The 21,890-nt window shown below is 46.8% G+C and overlaps 1 protein-coding gene across 2 annotated transcripts in view; it reads left to right on the plus strand.

The window, feature by feature from the left end:
- ARHGAP32 (Rho GTPase activating protein 32) overlaps positions 1-21,890 on the plus strand; it is a 141,894-nt gene that overhangs the window by 59,844 nt on the left and 60,160 nt on the right. For both annotated transcript variants that reach the window (XM_041480636.1, XM_041480637.1), the window contains exons 6-10: positions 8,282-8,419; positions 10,397-10,489; positions 11,946-12,068; positions 14,117-14,194; positions 21,199-21,280. In XM_041480636.1, coding sequence (XP_041336570.1) covers positions 8,282-8,419; positions 10,397-10,489; positions 11,946-12,068; positions 14,117-14,194; positions 21,199-21,280 — 514 coding nt within the window. The remainder of the gene's footprint in view (positions 1-8,281; positions 8,420-10,396; positions 10,490-11,945; positions 12,069-14,116; positions 14,195-21,198; positions 21,281-21,890) is intronic.

Below are 21,890 nucleotides of genomic sequence, written 5' to 3' on the forward strand. Positions count from 1 at the left end.
CCAACCTAACCCTCCTTAGGGCATCTTGTCCTAAAGATACTTCAGTAAATCAAAGATGCATCATCTTCCCTGTTTGTAGCAAATATTTACTGGCACAGAGCCAGGTGGCAAAACACACAATCACAACAGTTTCTGAAGTTCTTTCCTACCAGTTGCACTGAGTGCACATGGATTATTAAGCTGATACTCTGAAGATAATTTGTAATGGAGCTGTCTGGGTAATAAGAGGGCTGCGAGTGCCACTGTTGCACTCAGTAAATAGAGGTGCTTTGCCCGACCCTGTGTCACTTTACAAATAAGTTTTGTTTAGAGGAGTCAGTCGCAGAATTCTCAGGGGAAACCCAGTTTAAGCTTTTCCTTAAATTGTGGGGGCTTTCCCAGAGTTACAGAGCAGGTTTGGACCCCAAGTTTGTTAAAATGCACAGAGCAGGTGTTCATTGTCACTCTGAGTTGTGTCACTCTGAGGATGTGCCACAGTCTGGGAGATGGAGACATCAGAAATAAACACAAACTGTATTTTCCAAGACCATAGAGCAGGTTTGCTACCAAGGGCTCAGGTTTTGACAGATCAGGATTTTCTGTTTTCTAAATGGTGCATTTTTAACTCATCTGTGGGTTTAAAACTGTGCCTTTATTTCAAATGTTGTGGTTTAGGTTTTGAAAATCCCCCATCAGGGATATTAGATATTGAAGATGGTCTGTCTTAAATATTTCATCTTCTGGGTCTTGGCACCACTTTTCACTCTTGCTTTGTGAAAGTGATGGCTGCAGCTGCCAGAAAAGCAGCTGATTTTCCATTTTGACTCCAGATTTGTTCACAAAACCTCACCATAACTGCTTCTGTTTCTTGTGCTTTCAGAATAACGTTTCACCTTTCCAACCTCTGTCCTTGAGGCTTGATCAGCTGCATCTCTAGCCCCCCTGCTCACAGATCTTTTCCCTGGAAATACTCATGGTTTTTATCTGTAACCTTGCCCAGAGGCATTTCTTACCCTGTTAGTGATATTTTCCAACCACTGGTAGTGTTGCTTCGTCCTGGGGTGTCAGGATGAATGGGGCTGGAAGGGAGCAGTGGCAGATACAGCAGGGTTTTGTTATTTCTGTGCTCCTGAGAGCCTGCTGTTTGTAAATGGTGTGATGGATATCTGGCCTGTGGCATAGCAGCCCTAACGGGGTCGTGGGGGGTGTCCAAACAGGTTTTTGGGTTTGGACCTACAAAAAACCTCTTTTCTCTCTGGTAGTTTGTGTTTACAAAAACATGCTTCTGTGCTCTGATCAAATATATATATATATAAAATATACACACACACACCCATACTCATATATATAAATATACACACACATGTACATATATATATACTGATACACAAGTCAGCTGTTTGCTGCCATAGTCTGCCTGAGAAATGAGATTTAAGAAAATTGAGATCTCTGTCTGCCAAAGCTGCTGATGCTGTAGGTGACCTCAGGCAAGGAATTTAGGAAGTTTTTAGAAAAAGGAAAAAGGGTGAATGGCTTCCCACTGCTGGAGGGCAGGGATGGGGGGGATATTGGGAAGGAATTCCTCCCTGTGAGGGTGGGCAGGCCCTGGCACAGGGTGCCCAGAGCAGCTGGGGCTGCCCCTGGATCCCTGGCAGTGCCCAAGGCCAGGCTGGACGGGGCTTGGAGCACCTGGGACAGTGGAAGGTGTCCTTGCCATGGCAGAGGTGGCACTGATGAGCTTTAAGGTTCCTCCCAGCCCAGACCATCCTGGGATTCTGTGATTTTTTTTTCTTTTCTTTTGTTTGAACAACCTCAGGCAAGTAATTTTAAAGGGTTTTTGTTTTGCTCTCAAGGCCAGCCGTGGCTGCTGGCTTTGATGGAACTTTCCCCTGTGGTTGTGTGCAGAGCAGTTTGTGGCACATTTGGGCTGCGGGGTAAGGAGGGAGTTGTGTTTAATGCCTGCAAGGTCCATGCAGTCATTTGTAGCTGTACATACACCCCCTCACTGCTCTGCTGCATGGAGGATGATGGAATTTCAGCTCCCTGAGCTCTGCTCTGTTGCTCTAAAGGGTTTTGTTTGTGGCTCCGAGCTCTCGTGTCATGACTGTAATTTTCTGAAGTGCAGAAAAGCAGCCCCCCATGCTGTGCCCACCCTCCCCTCACCCCTGACCCGCTGCTCCATGGTGGAATTTTGCTAAAGAGATGATGGATATGGAAGTGTTTAAATTACAGCGTGGCAGGAGAGCAGGGATGTCACTCACATGTCGAGGGCTGTAATTCCTGGGTCGAGTTCAAGGTCTGTCAGGCTGCCATTCCAAAATGGGCTGGTTCTGGGAGGAAAAATGGCTCTTAGGTTTCAGGCACTCTGTTTATGTTGGGTTGTCTTGCTGGGCTCTTACTCCTCTGTACCTGTACAAAACCACTCACCCCCAAAGCCTGAGGCCAGTGTTTATCTACTCCTGGCAAAGCTGTTCCTCCGAGGGACACAGGAACCACTGGAGCTCATGGCTGGTGCCCCCTTCACCCCAGAGAACCACACACACCTGAGGGGTGATTTCCCAAACTGTGAGGACAGACAGGATGACACTGCTGTCCCTCAGACCCAGCCCTGTGTCCCCATGTGTGCTTTGGGGGCTCCTATCTGTAATTGGAATCCAGCAGCACAAGGAAGTCTAATTTACAGGGGAGAAAAACTGCAGTGGTTTCCATTAAAATATCTTTTTTTCCTAGTGACTGCAATTAATTGATAATAAACTGATAATTAATGCTGAGAGATTAATTTATGCTCTGGAATAAGGCTAATAAGGGTTCACCACATATTCCAGCTTTTCACCTCTGCCTTGTGCTCTGTCCATTTGTATTTTCCCTCCATCTTGTGCTTGTTCCTCCCTCATGTCCATGAGCTGTGATTCCAGGTGGAGTGCTGAAGTTTTAGTGTTTCATTCAGAAATAAAGTACTTTTATGTTGCCTTAGTGCAAGCTCCCTTTAAGTTTTAAAGATTTATAATTTCCTTCAAGTTAGAATAACACACCAGAAGTCGTGGAATCGCTTTGGTAAACAAATGTAAGTGTAGATAAAGCGACCTAAGGCACCAGCTAAAAACACTTCCTGGGTGAACTCCCCGGGATGGATTTTATCCATCTTGCTTTCTGTTTTGACTAAACCTCTAAACCATTTTCTGCTGTGACTTGAAACAGGAAAGGGCTGAAGGGTCAGGCTGGAATAACATACAGAGCCCGAGCCCCAGACAGCTGTAAGAGTCACCCATGGCAGAGTTAACCTGCCCTGCTGGATGCTGCTGCTTTTCCAGCCATTTAATCTGTGGTGTTTTCTTACTGAGGGGTCAGACTGAAGTGACTTTTGCCTTATACTTTCATCTCATTTTCTGCTCTTGCTCTCCATGTGGGCTGCAAGGTTCAGGAGAGCATCCATGTGTTCTCTCTGAGGAAATAAGCATTTGAACCAGAAGAGAAAGGTCTATCCCTGTCTTAAAATAAATAAATCCTAAGTGCTGTAGAGCAAACCCAGTCAGACTGAGGGACAGGAAGGTTGTGTGTGCTGGAGCTCAGTGGCAGCCTGGCTGGCCTGGAGAGGGATTGATGGACAGGATGGCGTCCTGCCCGCTGACACGGAGACAGATCCAGCTGGAAACAGGATTTTTCTTATGTAGCAGGATCTGTACATCTTTAACACAAAATTCTAGCGTGTAAGTTTTGTGAATGGATGGTACCACCAATCCTGGCAGCAGCTGGACCTCTCCTGCAGGCTGGGTGCCTCTCGGTATTGCTCAGAGCACAGCAGAAAGAGTTTTCTGCCAGATGCTGAGTGGAAACAGTTAAACCCACCTACAAATATTCCAGTATGGAACTGGCCTGGACTTAGGGAAGCCCCAGTTAGAAATGAGCACGATTCTTGTGCTGATAATTGAAGAGTTTAAGGGACGAGGGAGCAAAGTGGGCTTTGACTGGGGAGTGAAACTGCAGGGAATGGTTTAAAATTGCTTCCTCTCACATTTTCAGTGGGTAATGTCTGTCTGTTGGTAATGAAGCCATCACTGAGCTGCAGGAATCAGGATGGGCTTGGGAAGAATGGCAATGGGAGTGACGCTGCTGCTCAAGTGCCACAGGACTGAGCTGAGCTTAAGGGAGTGGGAAACTACTCCAGGCTCTGGCTGCTCATTGTCCTCTGCAGGCCATTTGATCAGCAGAGCTAAAAATATTCCTTGTGGAGCTGGGCTCTGGATCCCTGTCCCTCCCCATCTCCTCCCGTGCCAAGTGAAGCCCAGGAAAGTCGCTGATCTGTGATCTTGCAGTGCTGGTACCACTGATGGAGGGTTCACATCTCTGGCTCACTGGAAGTGAAATCATCAGATCAGTAGTCTCCAATCATTTCTTTAGCATGACATTTCTCCTTGCTTTGATAATCAAAAAAAGATCAGCAGCTCTGTGCAGAGGCTGAAATCTCACCAGGCTCTCATCATACATTTAATCCTACCCAGCAGAGCGAGGAAGAACAGATCAGGATGGGAAAAGAGTAGGGATGAGACCAGATTTTCCATTCTGTGAGAAATTCCAGATTCTTCATGATACTTTTCATTGTCAATGTTTCTGTAAAAGGCAACATCAAAAAATACATTGATTTTGTTTTCAAGAGGAACTTGTTTTTAAGTCACTGGTCAATTTTTCCTTTTAAAGATCCTGGAAGTACTTAATGGCATTATTGAAATCTTGACTTGATATTTGATTTTTTTATTTTGAAGAACTTTGTCACAGCCAGGTTTGTAGTTGAAGGTCTGAATCTGGGAAATTGCTTTGTGCTTAACTTCACCTCTTATGTCCCACTGGAATGAATGGGATTTAAGTTTGTGCTTCTGTAAATCAGGACCATTAATAATTAAAGAAATGAAAAGTAATTATTGAATTAGAAAATTAGAGGCTGATCAAAAATTCATTTGAGCAACAGTTTATGGAAATCATTAAAGACACGATGAAGACATTTTTGCCATATGGATGTTGAGTGCCTGAAGCCCCAGAAATGTTGAGCTTTGCTATAAAACACAGTTGACAACACAAGATCAACTTAACAGGCACTTACTTGTATCTAATATTTTATTAACTCTCTAAATTAAAAAAAAATAATAATCCTTTTGCCAAACCTTTCTGGTGCTTGAGAATTTGCAGGAAAGGGGAGCAAGATGTACAATTTTTATATTGGTAAATTGTATTATGGTTTCCAATTATATTTGAAACCTTTGTAGTACTTTGGATCCGGGATGAGGCTGGTGCTGTTGCTGCTGCTTTGGCTGTGGCTCTCTGGGAGTCTGGCTGGGAGAATCCAGACTTTGCTTTCCTGTGATTTGTGCTGGAGATCTAAGGGGAAGCATTAAGTACTGTCCAGCTCCTTCCTTGATTGCTGCAGTGATTCCTTCCTGTAAAGTTAATTGCATCCTATGTAAATGTGGCTTAAAAATTCATCACTCAGGCTCCAAATCTGCAAAAACTTGGCTTAATACAGCTTGAAGTCCAACCTGAAGCATGGGAGATTTTTGAGATAAATTATGCCAGGATTAAAATTGTAGAATATTGGTAAATACTCCCATTTAGAGTGTTGGAATAACATTCTGCTGGGTGGAAATGTGTGTTACTGCTCCTGAAGTGCTGCGCTGTGCCAGCACAGCCTGTGCACCGCCACTCTGAGTGGAATTCTGACAGGAATTGGCAACCCTGATCCCAGAAAGTGGAGGGGCAGATGCTGAGCTCTTTTGAGAGAAGTGACAGGACCTGAGGAGCAGCTGGAGCTGTGCCAGGGGAGTTTAAGTTGGATTTAGGGAAAGGTTCTTCCCCCAGAGGGGGCACTGCCCAGGCTCCCCAGGGAATGGGCATGGCCCCAAGGCTTCCAGAGCTCCAGAAGAATTTGTACAGCACTGCCAGGGATGGAGAGGGTAGAATTACTGGGGGATCTGTGCAGGGACAGGATGTGGAATGATGATCCTTGTGGGTCCAACTTAGGATATTCCATGATTCCATGAAGTAAACTATGATCCTTTTGCACAAGAGCCTGATATCCACAATCCTAGGCTGAGTGACCTGGGAATGGTGATGAGGTTCTGGCCTCCAGGCACCTACAGCATCTCTCTCCTGGAGCCTGGGCTGCTGGCAGGGACAGCTTGGGGATGGCTCAGGGATAGCTCAGGGATGGCTCAGGGATAGCTCAGGGATGGCAGAGCTCCGGGAGAGCTCTGCTGGTTGCTTAGCAGCTGTGAGCTGCAGTTTGGAGGTGCAGGAGCCGAGGATCCCGGTTCCCTGCCCGCGCTCCGGCTCTGCTGCCTGCCCTTGCTCCAGGAGCCTCCCGTGGGACCAGAGACACTGCTGCTGCTGTGGGGTAAGCTGTCCCTGCTCATCCATCACCTTTTCCTGCTGCTGTCAGCCCTGGGACCGGGATGGTGTGTGATCCTGCACACCCTGGCACAGCAGGGGCTGACCCAGCTCTGCCTTCCGGCTGCTTTTAACTCTTACTGCGCTCATTCGTGGCAACCAGGCTGCAAAGCTACGGGCCAACCTTTGAAATGAAATCGGATGGAATCAGTGACAGCTTCAGGATCGTTTGACAGATCGTTTTGTTGTTTGGGTGGTCATGTAGGAATGAAATGCCCGGTTTGGTGGCAGAGGCAGATCCAGGATCACAGGGATTTCTCAGGCTGCTGTTCCCTACGTTGGTGACTGAACCTTGAAGGTCACACTGGCAGCTCAGCAAGAGAGCAAGAATCCCTTAATTGCAAAATATGGAGAAATGGGGAAGGCTGACAGCTCCATGAACAGAATTAGTCTTGCACTCCTGGTTTTGTTTTTCTCCTATAGACAAAAAGTGAAATTACATAATATGGAAATCCCAAATCATTAATCCTGTGTAGGTGCCTCTTTGTAGGATTGTGAAATACGGTGATTTCTCATAAACTGAAAGCAGAGTCTATGAACACAGTCACAGTGTGGAGTTGTCTTAAATCATTGGGACAGAATGTAGCTGGATTGGAGGGTTTATATCTGCAATTGCCTCGCAGGCTTTGGATATTAATGCAAAACTGATGCTTAGAACTTCTCTGATAAAGAAATCAGCGTAGAGGAATCATGACTGGGAGTTCAGAGTAGGCCATGCTTTTGTATCTCAGGGGAGAGGGCACCTGGCAGAGCCCTGCCAGCTGGGCACAGCAAGTCAGCATTTACAGCTCTGTCCCCTGGTGTGTCCCCCTTACTCCCTGCTTTCTGCTTCACTTTCAGGCATCCCTGTGTCACTTCCAGTCCCTGGCACTGCCTCTGAATGCCTGTGTAACCCAGAGCAATCTGATCCCTTGTTTCCTTCCACACCCCTGGCAGTGTCCAAGGCCAGCTTGGATGGGGCTTGGAGCAAACTGGGACAGGGGAAGGTGCCTGTGCCCATGGCAGGGGTGGGACTGGATGGGCTTTAAGTTTCCTTCTATCCCAAGCCACTGTGGAATTCTGTGATTAATGACTCTTCATAAAGTGCTTTGACCTGTAAAGTGCTGCATTATTACAACATTTTTTATTGATCATAATAGGCTGTGGAGCACTTAAAAGTCATCATTAGATATTAAAAGCTTTACAAAGCAAACTGTTCTGTGCTGCCACAGTCCCTTCCTTGTCCCCTGGAGCAGTCTGTATCTTGTCTATAGTTTAATTGGGAAAATGATATGCACTCAGGAATAAATCTGCAGCTAGAATTGTTCATCATAGATTGTTTTCTTAATTCAGCTGAAGCTTTGCCTGGGGCACCTGGCAGAAATTTTGCAAGCTTCAATCCTGCCTTCAGATCTCTGCGTTTTTATGCTTCTATCTGTTTGGAATCTAATTTCACGCTGTTTATACAACCACTTGGTGATTTACATTTGTGCAAGGACACCTCACGTAGGAAAATGCTACAAAATCCTTGTAAGACAGGTCGAAGTTAAAGCTCTCATGCTGCTGGGTCACATCCAAACCCATGGTTAAATAATTAAAACAGGACCACTAATGGCTGATTTGAGCATGAATGGCTGCTGCAAATTAAAACATGAAAATGTTACCTGCAAATTAAACCATGAAAATGTTACCTGCAGATTAAACCATGAAAATGTTACCTGCAAATTAAAACATGAAAATGTTACCTGCAGATCAAACCATGAAAACGTTACTCGGGCACTTTGATCGCTTTGGGATGTTTCAAGGAGAAAGTGTTATTTGTGCTCAGATTTCCCTTTCTGGCCCGTCCGTGCTGAGGAGCTCTGACAGTGGCTGTTTGTGTGTGCAGGGCAGGAGCTGGATCGTGAAGAGGAGCTATGAGGATTTCCGGGTGCTGGACAAACACCTCCACCTGTGCATCTACGACCGCCGCTTCTCGCAGCTGGCAGAGCTGCCCCGCTCCGATGCCCTGAAGGACAGCCCCGAGGTAAGGGGCCCCTCTGGGACACCCAGGGCATGCTCAGGCATGGGATTTGTGCAAGACATGACCTCCAGGGGAGCTTTCTTGGATATCAAGGACAATTCCATCATGGAAAGGGCTGTCAAGCACTGGAAGGGGCTGCCCAGGGCAGTGGTGGAGCCACCATCCCTGGCAGTGTTCAGAAGTGTGTAGATGTGGGGACATGGTTTAGTGGTGGACTTAGAGATCTTTTCCAGCCTCAGCAATTCCATGTATTTCTAGGACACAGAGTTATAGTAATAAGTATACTTACTACTAGTAATATACTAGTAATGAGTATACTTACTTCTAGTAGAGAGTAATTTTAATGCAGCCTGGGTTACATTTGAAAATTGGCTACCACGAATAAAGTCAGTGTTTTCCACCCCTAATTTCAGTGATCTAAAGGGAAATGTCCTGCAAGTTCAGACAAATTAATTAAGCTGCTGAATCTGGAATGGTAATTGAGTGTCAAGAAAGCAGCTGTCCTGTGGTCCCTTAGATGTGAATTTGGTTTTGTCTTTGGAAACTTTGTCAGTGATGTAGGTATTTCCTGGCTTAGTGTTAACAACTCAGCATTCCCAGGGAATCGTGCTGTCTGAGGCAGCTGCACTGCAAGGGCAATCCCATTTGGAGTGCTAGGCTTCCATTTTAAACTGAGTATTCCTGGAGTGTTTTTAAGAGCATTTGCATTAGTGTGTTATTTAAATGGTCTTTAAAAAGCTCTTTTTCCTCGATGAGGTTTTTTTTTTCCTCTAAGGGATACTCATTTCTTGGCTTACTGTCTTCACCCTGAGTATGATGAACTGAAATTACCTCAGTTTCTCACTGCTGATAATTGAAAGATTTATTCATGTCCAGAAAAATCTCTTGGAAAGAAGCAGGTGAATCTTGGCTGCATCGTTTTGGAGGATGGGGACACTGAAATTAGTACCCCTTGGAATTTTACAGGGTGTTTGCCATGGAATTTAAGGAACTGATCATGCAGCCCCATCACTCAGCAGAGAGACTGATTTAACACTTGCTTTGGCTTCATGCACGGTATTTCTGAGGAGGGTTTCAAGTTTAAATTCAGCAGAAGCAGCAATATTCAGGACAATGAATTCCTGGTTTATTTTAATTTAGGCATTCCTATCTCTTGCATCCTTACTTGTACCACTGATTTAACTGGACTTTAAAGCAAGAGCCTGAAAATCTGCATTCTGTCTGCAAGCACAGAGGATGTGAAGATGCTGAACAGCTCTGCTGCTCTGCAGCTGTGGGGTGTCTCATCATATATTTTTTATTTTGAATTGGCCACGTTGGAACAGATGTTTGAGGAGAACAATGTTTTGAACAGTCCTACAGATTCTGGGCTACAATGCTGCTTTATACCACTGTCACTCGGAGACTCTGGAAAGACCTCAGTGGCTTCTCTGTAATAAAAACCAGTTCACTGTTACAAAGGGCCATGGCAAAGTGTGTTTTTAAACCCCTCTTCTACTGGCTGAAATGTTACTCTTTGGCCAGGGGGTCACTGTGAGGTGCTGCATTCTTGAGGCTCTGCGGGCGTGTGGAAGTGGCACTCAGGGGTTGTTCACTGCCTGGTTCTTAGGTGGTTCTCAGGTGTCTCCCTAAGACATGAGTTGTTTGTGTGTGTGTCCACAATCAGGACAAAGCTTTGGATTTAAGGCATCTTGACAAGGGAAGTTAGGAAAATCTGCATGAATCTTACAGAATGATAATAATAACATCATTACTTTCACAGAGAGCTGCTTCTTGACCCTTTCTTTTGGTGTAACCATCATAACCCTGTGTGTAGCTTGGTGTCCTTTGAACAACAGAAATGCATTTATTTGCAGAAGGGAACGAATCTCTGTAACTCTTGCCTGTGGCAGTGGGTGATTTCTGGTCTTCCCTAAGCCTGCAGAAGGCTCTCCAAAGGCAGGTGCACTAACAGAACCACTGTGTGTGTTTGTGTCTCAGCTGGTCACCCAGATGCTGATGGCTTACCTGGCTCGGCTCTCCAACATCGCGGGCAACAAGATCAACTGTGGCCCTGCCCTCACATGGATGGAGGTACAGCACAAACCTGGGGTGTTCCTTGTTTCCTGACCTTGGAAACACAGCAGGCACACACCTGCTCTTTCCAGACCTGTTGGTGTTACTGAAATTCTATTCTGAAAGCTTTTATTCTCCTGTTACTAGCACATAGAAGATGTAGGACACACAGAATCAGTATTAAGAGTAAAGAGTTTTTTCCCTTATAACCTGGGTTTTGTCTCTCAGAAATGGATTGTCCTGCTGGTATTCACAGAGGAGGTGGCAGTCCCAGGGAGCTGCCTGGGAATGCCAGGTTCAGGGCTGGATCTCCTAGTGATGGGTTGCAGAAGGCTCACTTACTTCAAAGCTCACTTATTCCTGCTCTCCTTTTTTGCCAAGGCGATGCTGCAACTGTGGCACATTTCTAAAACTCAGCTGTCTCTGTTAGGGTGTTTCCCTGCTCTCTTGTTTTTTTAAATCATTTTTCCCTGTGGCAGCTCCAAGCCCAGCAAATACTCTGTGCTCCTGTTGGCTCCCTTGCAGACAGAGGCAGCCTTGTGCTTGCAGTGGCACAGTTTGTGTGTTGTGAACTGCAGCTGCAGCTCTGCTTTCAGGTTTAATGGTCTTGTAGCCTTTAAACAATAGCTCTTAGTGGGGATGAGGGCAGGGGAGGCTGGAGGAGTGTCCAGCTGTCCCTGCTCAGGCTGCCTGAACGTGTGGCTTTCCATCGCTGCACACCAGGAATAGAAACAGCTATTAATAGACTTGCAGCTCTTTTTTAAATGGATCTGATAAGGATTGAGTGTGTTTTCCTGCAATTTCCCCTACTGATATCCTTCTCACCCTGAAATCCTTTGGGATGAGAAAAATCTTGGAAAGCAGCAAAGGGAGGGAGGAAGCTGTAGGGAGAAATAAGATGTAGCATTCAGAGCAACACAGTAGGCCTGGAGATCACAGCAAACCCAGTGCAGAGTAACCTTTGTGACTCACTGAAAATCCTACACAATTCTACACAGAAATCTGGGAGTTTTGAAAGTGTGCTGATGATTGCAAAGGGGGGGGGGGGTTACATGTTTTCTTTAAAAAAATTAATTAAAGGGTGGGAGAAAATGGAAAGCAGCACTAATTTTGGGGTTTACAGCATCTTCTCCTTGCCTCAGTACCTCAAGCATTAATTCCACGTCGTAGAGGATTTTTGTAGCACATCTGTATTGCCATGGAAAACCACCATGATGTGGGGCTAAAGGGAGGTGCAGACCCTCTCTGTGTCACTGTTTGTACACCAAGCTGCACCAAGCCAGCGTTTCTCTCCTCTGGACAGGCACACCCAACCTCCTGGAGCCCCCAGTGAGTGCTCCAGCTCAGCTGTGCCCTCTCTCCTGGGGCCCAGGGCTGGGCTGTCTCTCTCAATCAGCTTGAAGCCTTTGCACCACTAAAATGCCTCCTCACTTGTCCTCAGCTGCCTCACAGTCCCCTGTGCTCTTTGTTTCAGATTGATAACAAGGGGAATCACCTGCTGGTCCATGAGGAATCATCCATTAATGTCCCTGCTATTGCTGCTGCCCATGTCATTAAGAGATACATTGCTCAAGCAGCAGATGAACTGTCCTTTGAGGTAAATAAAGCACTTGCATTCTTTGTTGTCAGCTCCAAATGAGTGTAATCTGGGTGTCTGGGCCTGTGTGCCCATTGGGAATATGTCCAGACACTTCCACAATGTTTTGTGAGGTGAAGCTTGGAAGATGGAGTTAAATATTCGCTCTGCAGTGAGCTGGATACAGGCAGATGTTCAGTCATCTTTAAAATACAGCTTTACTTGGCATTAGTATCTTCTGATTAACCAGCTCCTCTGGGCTGTCCCTGAGCAGAGCCCATGTGTTTTCTGTTCAGGGTGACTGTCCCTGTGTGGACACAAGTTTTATTTCTCAGGTTACACACACCCTCTGAGCAAGTCCCTATCCATAACCATTTTTAAGAGCTTCAGCTCCCATGAGAAGTAAAGAACAAGACTGGCCAATAATTGCTGTTTAAAGGGCAGGTGATGAGCTAAAACTGGCCTGAAAATCCAGTGCAGGAGCTGCTGTGGAGTGAATCTCTGAATCTCAGGATGGTTTTACTTGGGAGGGACCTTAAAACTGATCCCATTCCACGCCTTGCCATGGGCAGGGACACCTTCCAGTAGCCCAGGTTGCTCCACATCTCATCCAAGATCTCCAGATCAGACCCTGGAAGTTTTTGGTTGTCTGGCAGTTGTCTGTTTTACCCAAAAAGCAGTGGTCTGTGCTCTGGTTGCCCTGTGCAATGGTGCTGTTTCTACGAAACGTGTGAAGGAGAACAGTGCCCTGAGGAGCTTTGTGATCACATCCTTGATGTGCAGCACAGGAAGAAAAAATAACAGTGATAGTCTGGTGCTGCCAGGGGTTTGTTCATGCTCAAATCAAGGCAAGGATTGGTGTACCCCAAAGCACTGTGTGATCAGAGGGACACGTGGGCATGGCAGCTCTGAGCTGGAATCCCAGCAGCACAGGATCCAGGCTGGTTGTCAGCTTACGAGAGCACTGAAATGACACTCCCTGCTTGTAAATCTTGCCCTGTGCAGAAGGGAAACTGAGGCACGTGTGGTTTCCAGCGGTGTGCAGTGAGACACCACAGCAGAACTGACACAGAACAGGGTCCGGGGGTTATGATGCTGAGTCCTGTTCCCTAACCCAAATTATCTCTGTGTTTATTATTCTAAATTTCTAGTAGGCAGTTGCACAAGCAGCTGTCTGGGGTTTGCTCCCCAGTTCTGAGAAACATCCTCAGTGTCTCTGCTCCTGTGGTGGCAGCAGTTTCCTTCATGGGCATTTGCTTTCCTCTTGATTCACTATTCCCTGGAGGAAATAATTTCCCCATGTCTCAGTCATCCCTGTCTGCAAATGGGTGATGTGTTGTCTTTTCTGTAAAACACTTTGAATCCATCATTGTCAAATATCTGGTAAAAGTTGGGCATTATTGGCATGAATTTTTTGCCCACCTACCTGGAATACCTGCAGTATTTATTTAGGTTCTGCCCCTTCTCATTTTCTGTAACAGAGGCCACAAAGAGCTTGATTCAAATCAAGCCAAATTTAGTATTGATGATACTGATCTTTTGAACTATTGCAGTACTACATTTTTATGGGAATGAGCAAAGCTTCAGAAAGCCTGTCTGGTGTCCTTTGCATTTTCCATCCTGTTGCTGTAGCACCACTTCTCCTCTGCTCACTTCCTAACCCTGGGCAGCTCACCTGAGGCAGTTTGGGAGCTGCAAAGGCAGCTCTTCACTGTGCTGTGAGAGGGAGCAAGGAGACACATGTCAGTGCCTGCAGACTCGTGGGTAAGGCAGTAAAAATCAGTTCAGCTACTAGAGCAGATTTTCCCAAGTGCTGACACATGGCTGCAGTTGAACCAGAACCCTCTGTAGCCCTTCCCAGGAGCCTGCTGCTCTTCAGGCCCTTTCCTCAGGAACAGCTGTATCCTGTGTGCTGGACAATGCAGGAACTCCTGCACCCCACAGCTCGGTTTTGCAAAGGCAGATGTGCAGCTGCTCCAGAGCTGTGCAGTTTTTTGCAGTGCTGAGACTGTGGTTATTGGAACTGTGCTCTCCTCCTGGCTGTGACTGATGCTGTCAACCTTTTGCAGGTGGGGGACATCGTGTCTGTCATCGACATGCCACCAAAGGAGCTGACCTCGTGGTGGAGAGGAAAACACGGGTTCCAGGTAGGCGCCAGCCCAGCCGTGGCAGTGGGGCTGGAACAAAAGCAGGAGCCTCAGTGCTGTGCTCCTGGAGCTGCTGTGCCTGCTCAGGGTGGCTCAGGGGACGAGCAGGGTGTCCCTGCCTTGGTGTCAGGGGACTCCCCTTCTCTCTGGGCTGGGGCTGGAGCAGACACAGGGTCTCCACTGGAAGTTTCCTTCCTCCCTCACCACGGGAAGGAGCTCTGGCTGTGGCCTGTGATGGACAGCTGGCCTGATGGCAGTGGAAGCTTGTGCTGCTCCCCCTCCAAGGCAGCTGACACTGTTACTCACATCATCCCCTTCCTTCCAGTAGCTAAAACCAGCTCAGGCAGAACATAGAGGATTTGGAGAATTCCAGCTGAGGAAACAGTGCTGCTGACTTAGACAAGCCACCCATCCATGCCTGTGTTCACTGTGTGGTGTCAGTGTTGCTGGTCCCTGTAAACATCACAGCACAGAGACTGAATTTTCACACAGAGACTGAATTTTCAGAGAGACATCACAGCAATGGAGACTGAATTTTCAAAAGGTCCTAAACATGCCTGGGGATTAGGTACCAAACTTTCTGTGTTGAAATGGCAGTTCTTCCAAGGAGTTTTTAATCCTTTGGATTTTGCCATTAGGAAACGTAAAAGCTTTAAAAGTCTCTTTTAACCAAGCAAACCCCAGAGCCACTGCGGGTTGGGGGGCTGACTTGTGTTGTCTCACATTTCAGCTGCTTTCAGCCACAGGGATTTCCATCTGCAGCTGCTGTCTGTGAGTGGGTGGGATGAGGAGTTTGCTCTGCAGAGGCTCAGGATTGACCAGACACTTGCGTAATTTGGCATGGAAAGTCTTCTCAAGGCTCCTCAGGTTTTCCCTGACAGCTCTTTCTGTGCCAGACCAGGCTGTGGCCCTGCTGCTGTCAGTGCCCAGTGGCTGGATCTCCCAGTCCAAGGTGGATGCAGTGCACCATCCTAGTGCTGTCTGCTCAGCCAGGGCATGTCAGACACAGCTTGTGTTGGCTTTGTGTCAGGTGTGGGAGTTCAGGTGACATCTCATTTGCAAAGTCAGAGTAGCGTGGACATAGACTACCTGCTCTGAAGTTTAATTTGTTTCTAGAGTCAACACACTGGTACTACTTGAACAAACTTCTGCTTCTGAACTGTGCTGTACCTTTGCTGGACTTGTGTTCTAATCTTAGAAACCTTAGAGCTGAATATGCTGTACTGTCATAGAATCAGAGAATGGCTTAGGGTGAAAGGCACCTCAGACTTCATTTCCAACCCTCAGTGGATTAAATGCTGTAATACTGCTTGGAATGATCAGCCTATGCCATGATTAACTTCCTAGTGAATCAGTAAAGCAAAACAAAGCTACTCTGTGGTCTGTGCCTGAGTGTGGGCACTTTGCACAGGGTTTGGAAGCCCTGTGTGGGATGTAGATCCCATTATTCAGGCTGCCTGACACTGGGGCCAGGTCTGGAGAACAGCACTGCTGATGAAAGACACAGAAGCAAGGCAGCCCTTCTGCAGTTTGTCACAGCTTTGTGCCTCTCAGATCACAGTGATCCTGTTGTGTTTTCCCAGCATAAAAACATGGTGATCAGCAAACTACCAGAAAAGGGGGTTTTCTGTGTCCCTGCACAGTCAGGCTCCTGACACAACAGATAGGAGCAGCTGCAGAAATACAGCACCATATTCTGGCTTAACAGAAAATTAGGGGTGGAATAATCTTGTGTCTTTAATGACAAGCAGGAGTGGTCACAGTGTGAGCAGGTGACAGCCAAACACACCATGGAGATGTAGCTCTGTGTTCCCACAGCTCCAGGAGCTGGGTTTGCTCTAAGTCTTAACCTGTGTGTCGAGTTTAAGGCTCATGAGCTCTGAATGTACAGAAAATGTACATTTCCTGATGGAATGAAGTCTTTAGATGATACAAGCAGTAAGAATTCACAGAATTTATCCCTGTTGCTACACCAGACCTAGAGATGAGTTACAGGCAGAAGTGTCCTTGATGGATGCTCAAAAAGAGTGTGTAGGTGAAGAATGTTGTTACAGCAATAGGTGTAGGCACAGATGAAGCTGTGCAGCCTCTAAAGCATTTGTTAGAGGCAAATAGTTCTGTTCCTGTTTAGGAACATTGCAATGATAGCAATCTGTTGATCCAGTCATTTGAATTAATAAAATAAATCAACAGAGCCAGATAGTTGTGATTTCTGAGAGCAGATAAAAGGAGGAGGTCCTGCCACCAAATGTTTGGACAGCTTGTCCTGTTATTTCTTGGGTTTTTGCTTCATGTTAAGGGGGAGCAGGGTTTTATCAACCAACCACAGCTTCCATTAGAAATCATGTCTTGATATGAGGAAAGCAAGAACAGGGAAAAAAACTTCTTGTTTTGCTGAAAGGGGAAAAAAATTACTTCTTGACTTAAAGGAACTCCCCTGTTCTTTGTGCATTTGAAGCAGCTGTGAGCTGTGTGTGCCCAGGCAGAAGTGCCTTCCTTGCTGCCTGTCCTGCATCCCTTGGGATAGTGGGAGGGCTGTGTTGAGGAACTCAAGGCAGCTCTGCAGATGTGAGCCAAAAACTGGCTCTGACAGGCTGCAAGCACCTGCACTTGGATTCAGCGTGGAAGTCAGAGTGTTCCTGGCAGCCAGAGCTGCCCTCCAGGGATGACTCACTGGTTGTGGATCCATCACACTTCCCTGGCACAGTGCCTGTGCTCTCTGCATACCTGAGCTCACGACTGCATTGCAACACACCTAATCTGTGTGAACAAAACAGCCCACGAGGCTTCTTAGCATTTGCTCTGCTTGAAGTAAAATGATTTTTTCTCTTCCAATGCCCTCAGTGTGAGTCAGTGCTTTCTCTGTAAGATTGTTACCTAAATTACAGCCACCTCCACATTAACAGCCTTCAGCCCTCTTTGTCTTTTCAATCAGCTCTGTGTCAGGGAGCTGAGTCATTGGGGACAGGCCCTTGTTTGATGCATGACTGCCTTTGGTTGTCCTGAATTATTCTGGTTTTTGGGAATAGTTTCCTGAGGTGCAGAGCTGCCCTACCACCTGCACTGCTGGAGAGGTGACAAAACCAGGGTGTGCAGCCAGGGGGGACAGGGCTGATTTTAATCACACTGTGATTGCAGCAGCTTCAGCTGATTGTGAGACTGCAGGTCCCAGTTCCACAGAAGGCCAGGAGGGTTTGGATTGGGAGGGAACCTTAGGGATCATCCAGTCCCACCTCTCCCATGGGCAGGGACACCTTCCACTATCCAAGCCCCATCCAGCCTGGCCTTGGACATTCCCAGGGATCCAGGGGCAGCCACAGCTTCTCTGGGGGCACCCTGTGCCAGGGCCTCCCACCCTCCCAGGGAAGAAGTTATTCCCAGTATCCAATCTAAATCCCATCCATCCCTGCCCTCTGGCAGTGGGAAACCATTCCCTGTGTCCTGTCACTCCGTCCCTTGTCCAAAGTCCCTCTCCAGCTCTCTGGTTTCCTAAAGTGCTGCTCCACACCAGTCAAGAATGGATAATCAACAAGTACCATCCCACACAGACATTTTTTTGTGAATAAAAGAAGTCACAATATTTTTATGGCCCAGGTGTTCAACTCCCTTTAACAGGAGCTCAGGATAAGAGGAGTAATAATCCTGTTCCTCCTGTTAGTAGTGCCCTAAAGTGAAAGGACCTCTCAGCAGGGGCTCCTTTGGGAACAAGGTAAGGGTGTCCTGCACTCTGTGTAGTCACTTGGCAAAGACTCAGTGAAAATTCTCCTCAGGAAGGCCAAATAGGCCATTAAAAGTTGCAGTTTCCCTGTCAGGTTTTGCTAGACTGTCATCAGATTTAAAAGGAAAAGAGAAAACTTTTTGGCTAAAATTGAATCCACACTGTAGATTATGTCAAACCCAAAAAAAGCAATCCAAATGTCTCAATGTTTCATTTGCCATTTAAGTTGCATGTACTTCCTCATTTTTTTGAATTTGCTCCCCATACTGAAAATTACCATTGTTACTCTGACCTTTCCCTTTAAAGCCTCTTGTATCCTCCAGTTCCAGCAGCCCCTGTCACAGAAGTGAAAAGATAAAGCTGTAGTAGGTGTTGCAGAACAGTTCTCATGCACCAGCATGTACCTTCCTCCTCTGCTGAAGGTCTGTAGTGATATATTTAACCTTTAGATGACCTTGCATTTATCTAAATATATACTACCCTGGCTATTAATTTTCCTACATTGCCAAATCCTTTAATCCTGGCTCAAGCTCTAATAGTGCCTTGCTACATCTGTTGAGATAAACTCTTGGACTAAACTCATTTATTTATACAAAATCATGGAAAACTTCCCATAGGAGGAGAAGTAGCATCTTTTAAATGGGTGGGAATGAGGCACAAGTTGTGGATTAGAACCCTGACGAGGATCTCTTGGGGATCTTGCAAGAAGTTAGAATAAGTAAGTCTGAAAATGTAGATAAATTCTAGCAGTGAGTTAACATGACGGAGCCAGCACAATTCTTTGCCCCTTAAAAATCCATTGTAATTATTGGTGTGAACGTGGCAAAAGTGATACATGGAGAGCAGGTAGAATGTTTGATTTGGGAAGGTTCTGGGATATTGGAAGCAGTGACAACACCATCCAGGGTCTTTAATTTCTGAATTCCTGGTTTGTGTTGTACAGTGCATCCGCAGGCGGGAGGAATACTGTGTTAACAGTCAAAGGCAAATGAGTTTGGATTTCATGTCCAGCATTTGATTAAATGTTCAACAGTGTGGGGTCTGGGCTTGGGTTTAGATCCAGATTTAGAGGAACAATAGAAGGTTGGGGTCCCAGGACTTCCTTTTTTTTTACAGACAATGTGGGCAGTTACTGAAAGTGGAAGAAACTTCATCACTCCAGCTGTGGAGTTTCCCAGATGATATCTGTGTGGTGGGCTGAGACTTTCCCTGGATCTGTGCATTTTTCCTAAATTTAAAATTGCCTCCTGTATCTGTCACATGGGAAATGTCCAGCAGAGACTGTCAGCCATGGTGAAGTGTTAAAGTTCAGCCTGGGGAAGAGAAGAGAACGTTGTATGGAGACCTCAGAGCACCTTCCAGTGTCTGGGCAGGCTACAAGGAAGGTGGAGAGGGACTTTGCATCAGGAACTGATGTGACTGGACATGGGGGAATGGTTCAAAATGAAAAAAAGGGAATTTTAGGTTGGATATAAGGAGGAAATTCCTCCCTGTGAGAGTGGCAAGGTCCTGGCACAGAGTGCCCAGAGAAGCTGTGGCTGCCTCTGGATCCCTGGAACATTGGGTGGGACACTGGGGCTTGGAGTAACCTGGGAGAGTGGAAGGTGTCCCTGCCCTTGGCAAGGGACTGGATGATCCCTGAGGTCCCTTCCAACCCAGCCCATCCTGGGATTTCATGGTGTAAAACCATGAAGTATTTTGTTTAAACACCAGCACTTCAGTGTCCATGCCACTCAGCCTGTTCCTTGGCATCTCCCAGCAGAGCAGGTCCCTGAGCCATGAGCTGCCAGAGGAGGGGCCTCTCTATGTGATGCTGCTGTTCATGCTCATTTTCTTGTGTTAATGGGCACATTTCTGTCTATAAACTGCACAAAAATCCCCACTGTGTTCCATAACTCCAGGATACCATGTCCTTGCAGACCTGAGGCTGTGGCAGGTGCAGCCATGCCTGGTGTTGGATTTTGGGTGGGTTCTGTGAGTCTCCTGCGATGCCCAGGCCAGTCCCAGTTACAGGGAAGCCCAGCTCAGAGCCTGAGTGCTGCTGGCCCAGAGTGCTGCTCCAGCAGGCTCTGTCCTGAGCTCAGAGTCCTGACAACAATCCTATTTTCCTGTGACATTGTGTGATGGGTGACAGCTTGTCCTTGTGCTTGGGCAGAGCATTGCCCTGTTGGATGTCGGGGTGTGGGAAGAGGAAGGTGTGGGCTCTGGTAACTGTTGCTTCCTTTGGGGAATTTGGAATAACTTAAGTCTGGACACCCCACATGTGACACTGCCACCAAACTGGTGGGAAGCTGGTGGGTGAAAATTAACTTGGAGTAGGAAGGAGATCAATCTTTCTCCATGGAGACAAAAGGGAATTGTGTAAGATGAATGAATAGAGGAGGGAGTGTCTGCCAGGCTTGGTGTTGACTGCCCCTCTGCCTCCAGAGGGTTTCATGGATGTGCCAACATGACTGGCACAGTTCTGGCTCAGTTCTGATCAGATGAGCTTGGGGCCATCCTCTGGCCTTTCCCTCGTGTTCCTGAGGATTTTGAGCAGACTTGGTGCTTCCAGCTGTCCAGTCACAGGCAATGGGACAGGAAATCTGCCCTGCCTCAGGTGAGAGTCTGGGAGGTGCTGGTGCCTGAGCTCCATCTCACAATACAGGAGCTGTGCTGGGTGAGCAACACAGAGAAAAGGTGGGCAGAGATGCACCATGGATTAAAGTTACCAAAGGTCTGCTCTGGTCTGATTTTCACCTGGGATGAAAGTAAGAAGAAAGATGCTGGGAAATAAGAGAGAAGGTGGGGATGCAGGGAAGTGCCAAATTCCTCTCTGGTCACAGCTTAGCCTGAATCTTCAAACAGGGAAAGGGAAATAATTTCGCTTCTCCCCAGATACAGCAGCTCCTCTTGAGTGGCATGGGAATGTCTGCAGGCACATCCTTCTCCAAGAACACATTAGGATCCTTCCCACAGCCTTTAACCCTTAGGCTGGTTTAGAGGGGCTCTCCAGCCTTTCTGCCTTTGAGGGGCTGCAGGGAGAAATGCTGAATTGAAGGTCAGTGCAGGGACACTGCAAATTAGCACTCAAAGTTGATCACTCCAGGACCTTGCAGTGCCTGGGGCTCTCAGATTGTTCTCTCTCAGGGTGCTGGCAGCAGAGCAGAACCTGCAGTTGTCAATGACTGCTGGTCATTTGATGCTGGATAATGTCAGGGAGCATCATGCAGGGGGAGTTGAGGGGAGATCTTGGTTGAACACTTCAGATCATAACACTCCATTTCCTCTTTCTGTTTTACTCCAGGTTGGATTCTTTCCCAGTGAATGTGTAGAACTCATCAACGACAAAGTCCCTCAGTCCGTGACCAATTCGGTACCAAAACCAGGTGTGTAAATCAGCTTTTCTTGATGCAGTGAACTGGACTGGAGTTCTCGTTGTGTGTTCTGTGTTTAATACCTCCTTCACACGTGTCATGAGTGTTGATCATCCCCTGCACATCCTCATGCCCCTCTGTGTGTTGGTCACCCACACGTTGCCCCTCTCTGGGGAGCTCCCACTGTTGAATGTCTTTCACCTGCTGTACAGACTTGTGTCAGTGTCCACCTTCTGCCTGACTTGAAGGATTTAAACCTGTCCAAATTTCAAGATACTTTGAGCAGTCTGTAGTGAGAGATTCCATGAAACATCCCAGTTCTGGGTAGTCAAGGGAGTGTTGCATGTCAGGATGTTTTCTACAGAACACAGATGAGCAGCAGTGTTTGTGCTGATCGGATGGAATAGATCACCTTGGTACTGGAAGGTTCTTTCTGCTTGAGGATAAATGGAGGAAGTTGGATATAACAGAATTTGAATGCTGGTTGCTTGTGCTCTTGGGTACATGTCTCCATCTGCTTCCTCCTGCCTTCTGGACAGTTCTGTGTTGTAGGAAAAACAGACAAATTAATCCAAAGTTCTGCTGAAAGAAGGAATAATAAATAGAGAATGGGATTTTGAAT

Source organism: Pyrgilauda ruficollis, unplaced genomic scaffold, assembly GCF_017590135.1.
Source record: "Pyrgilauda ruficollis isolate IOZ18807 unplaced genomic scaffold, ASM1759013v1 scaffold52, whole genome shotgun sequence".
NCBI classification, from domain to species: Eukaryota; Metazoa; Chordata; class Aves; order Passeriformes; family Passeridae; genus Pyrgilauda; species Pyrgilauda ruficollis.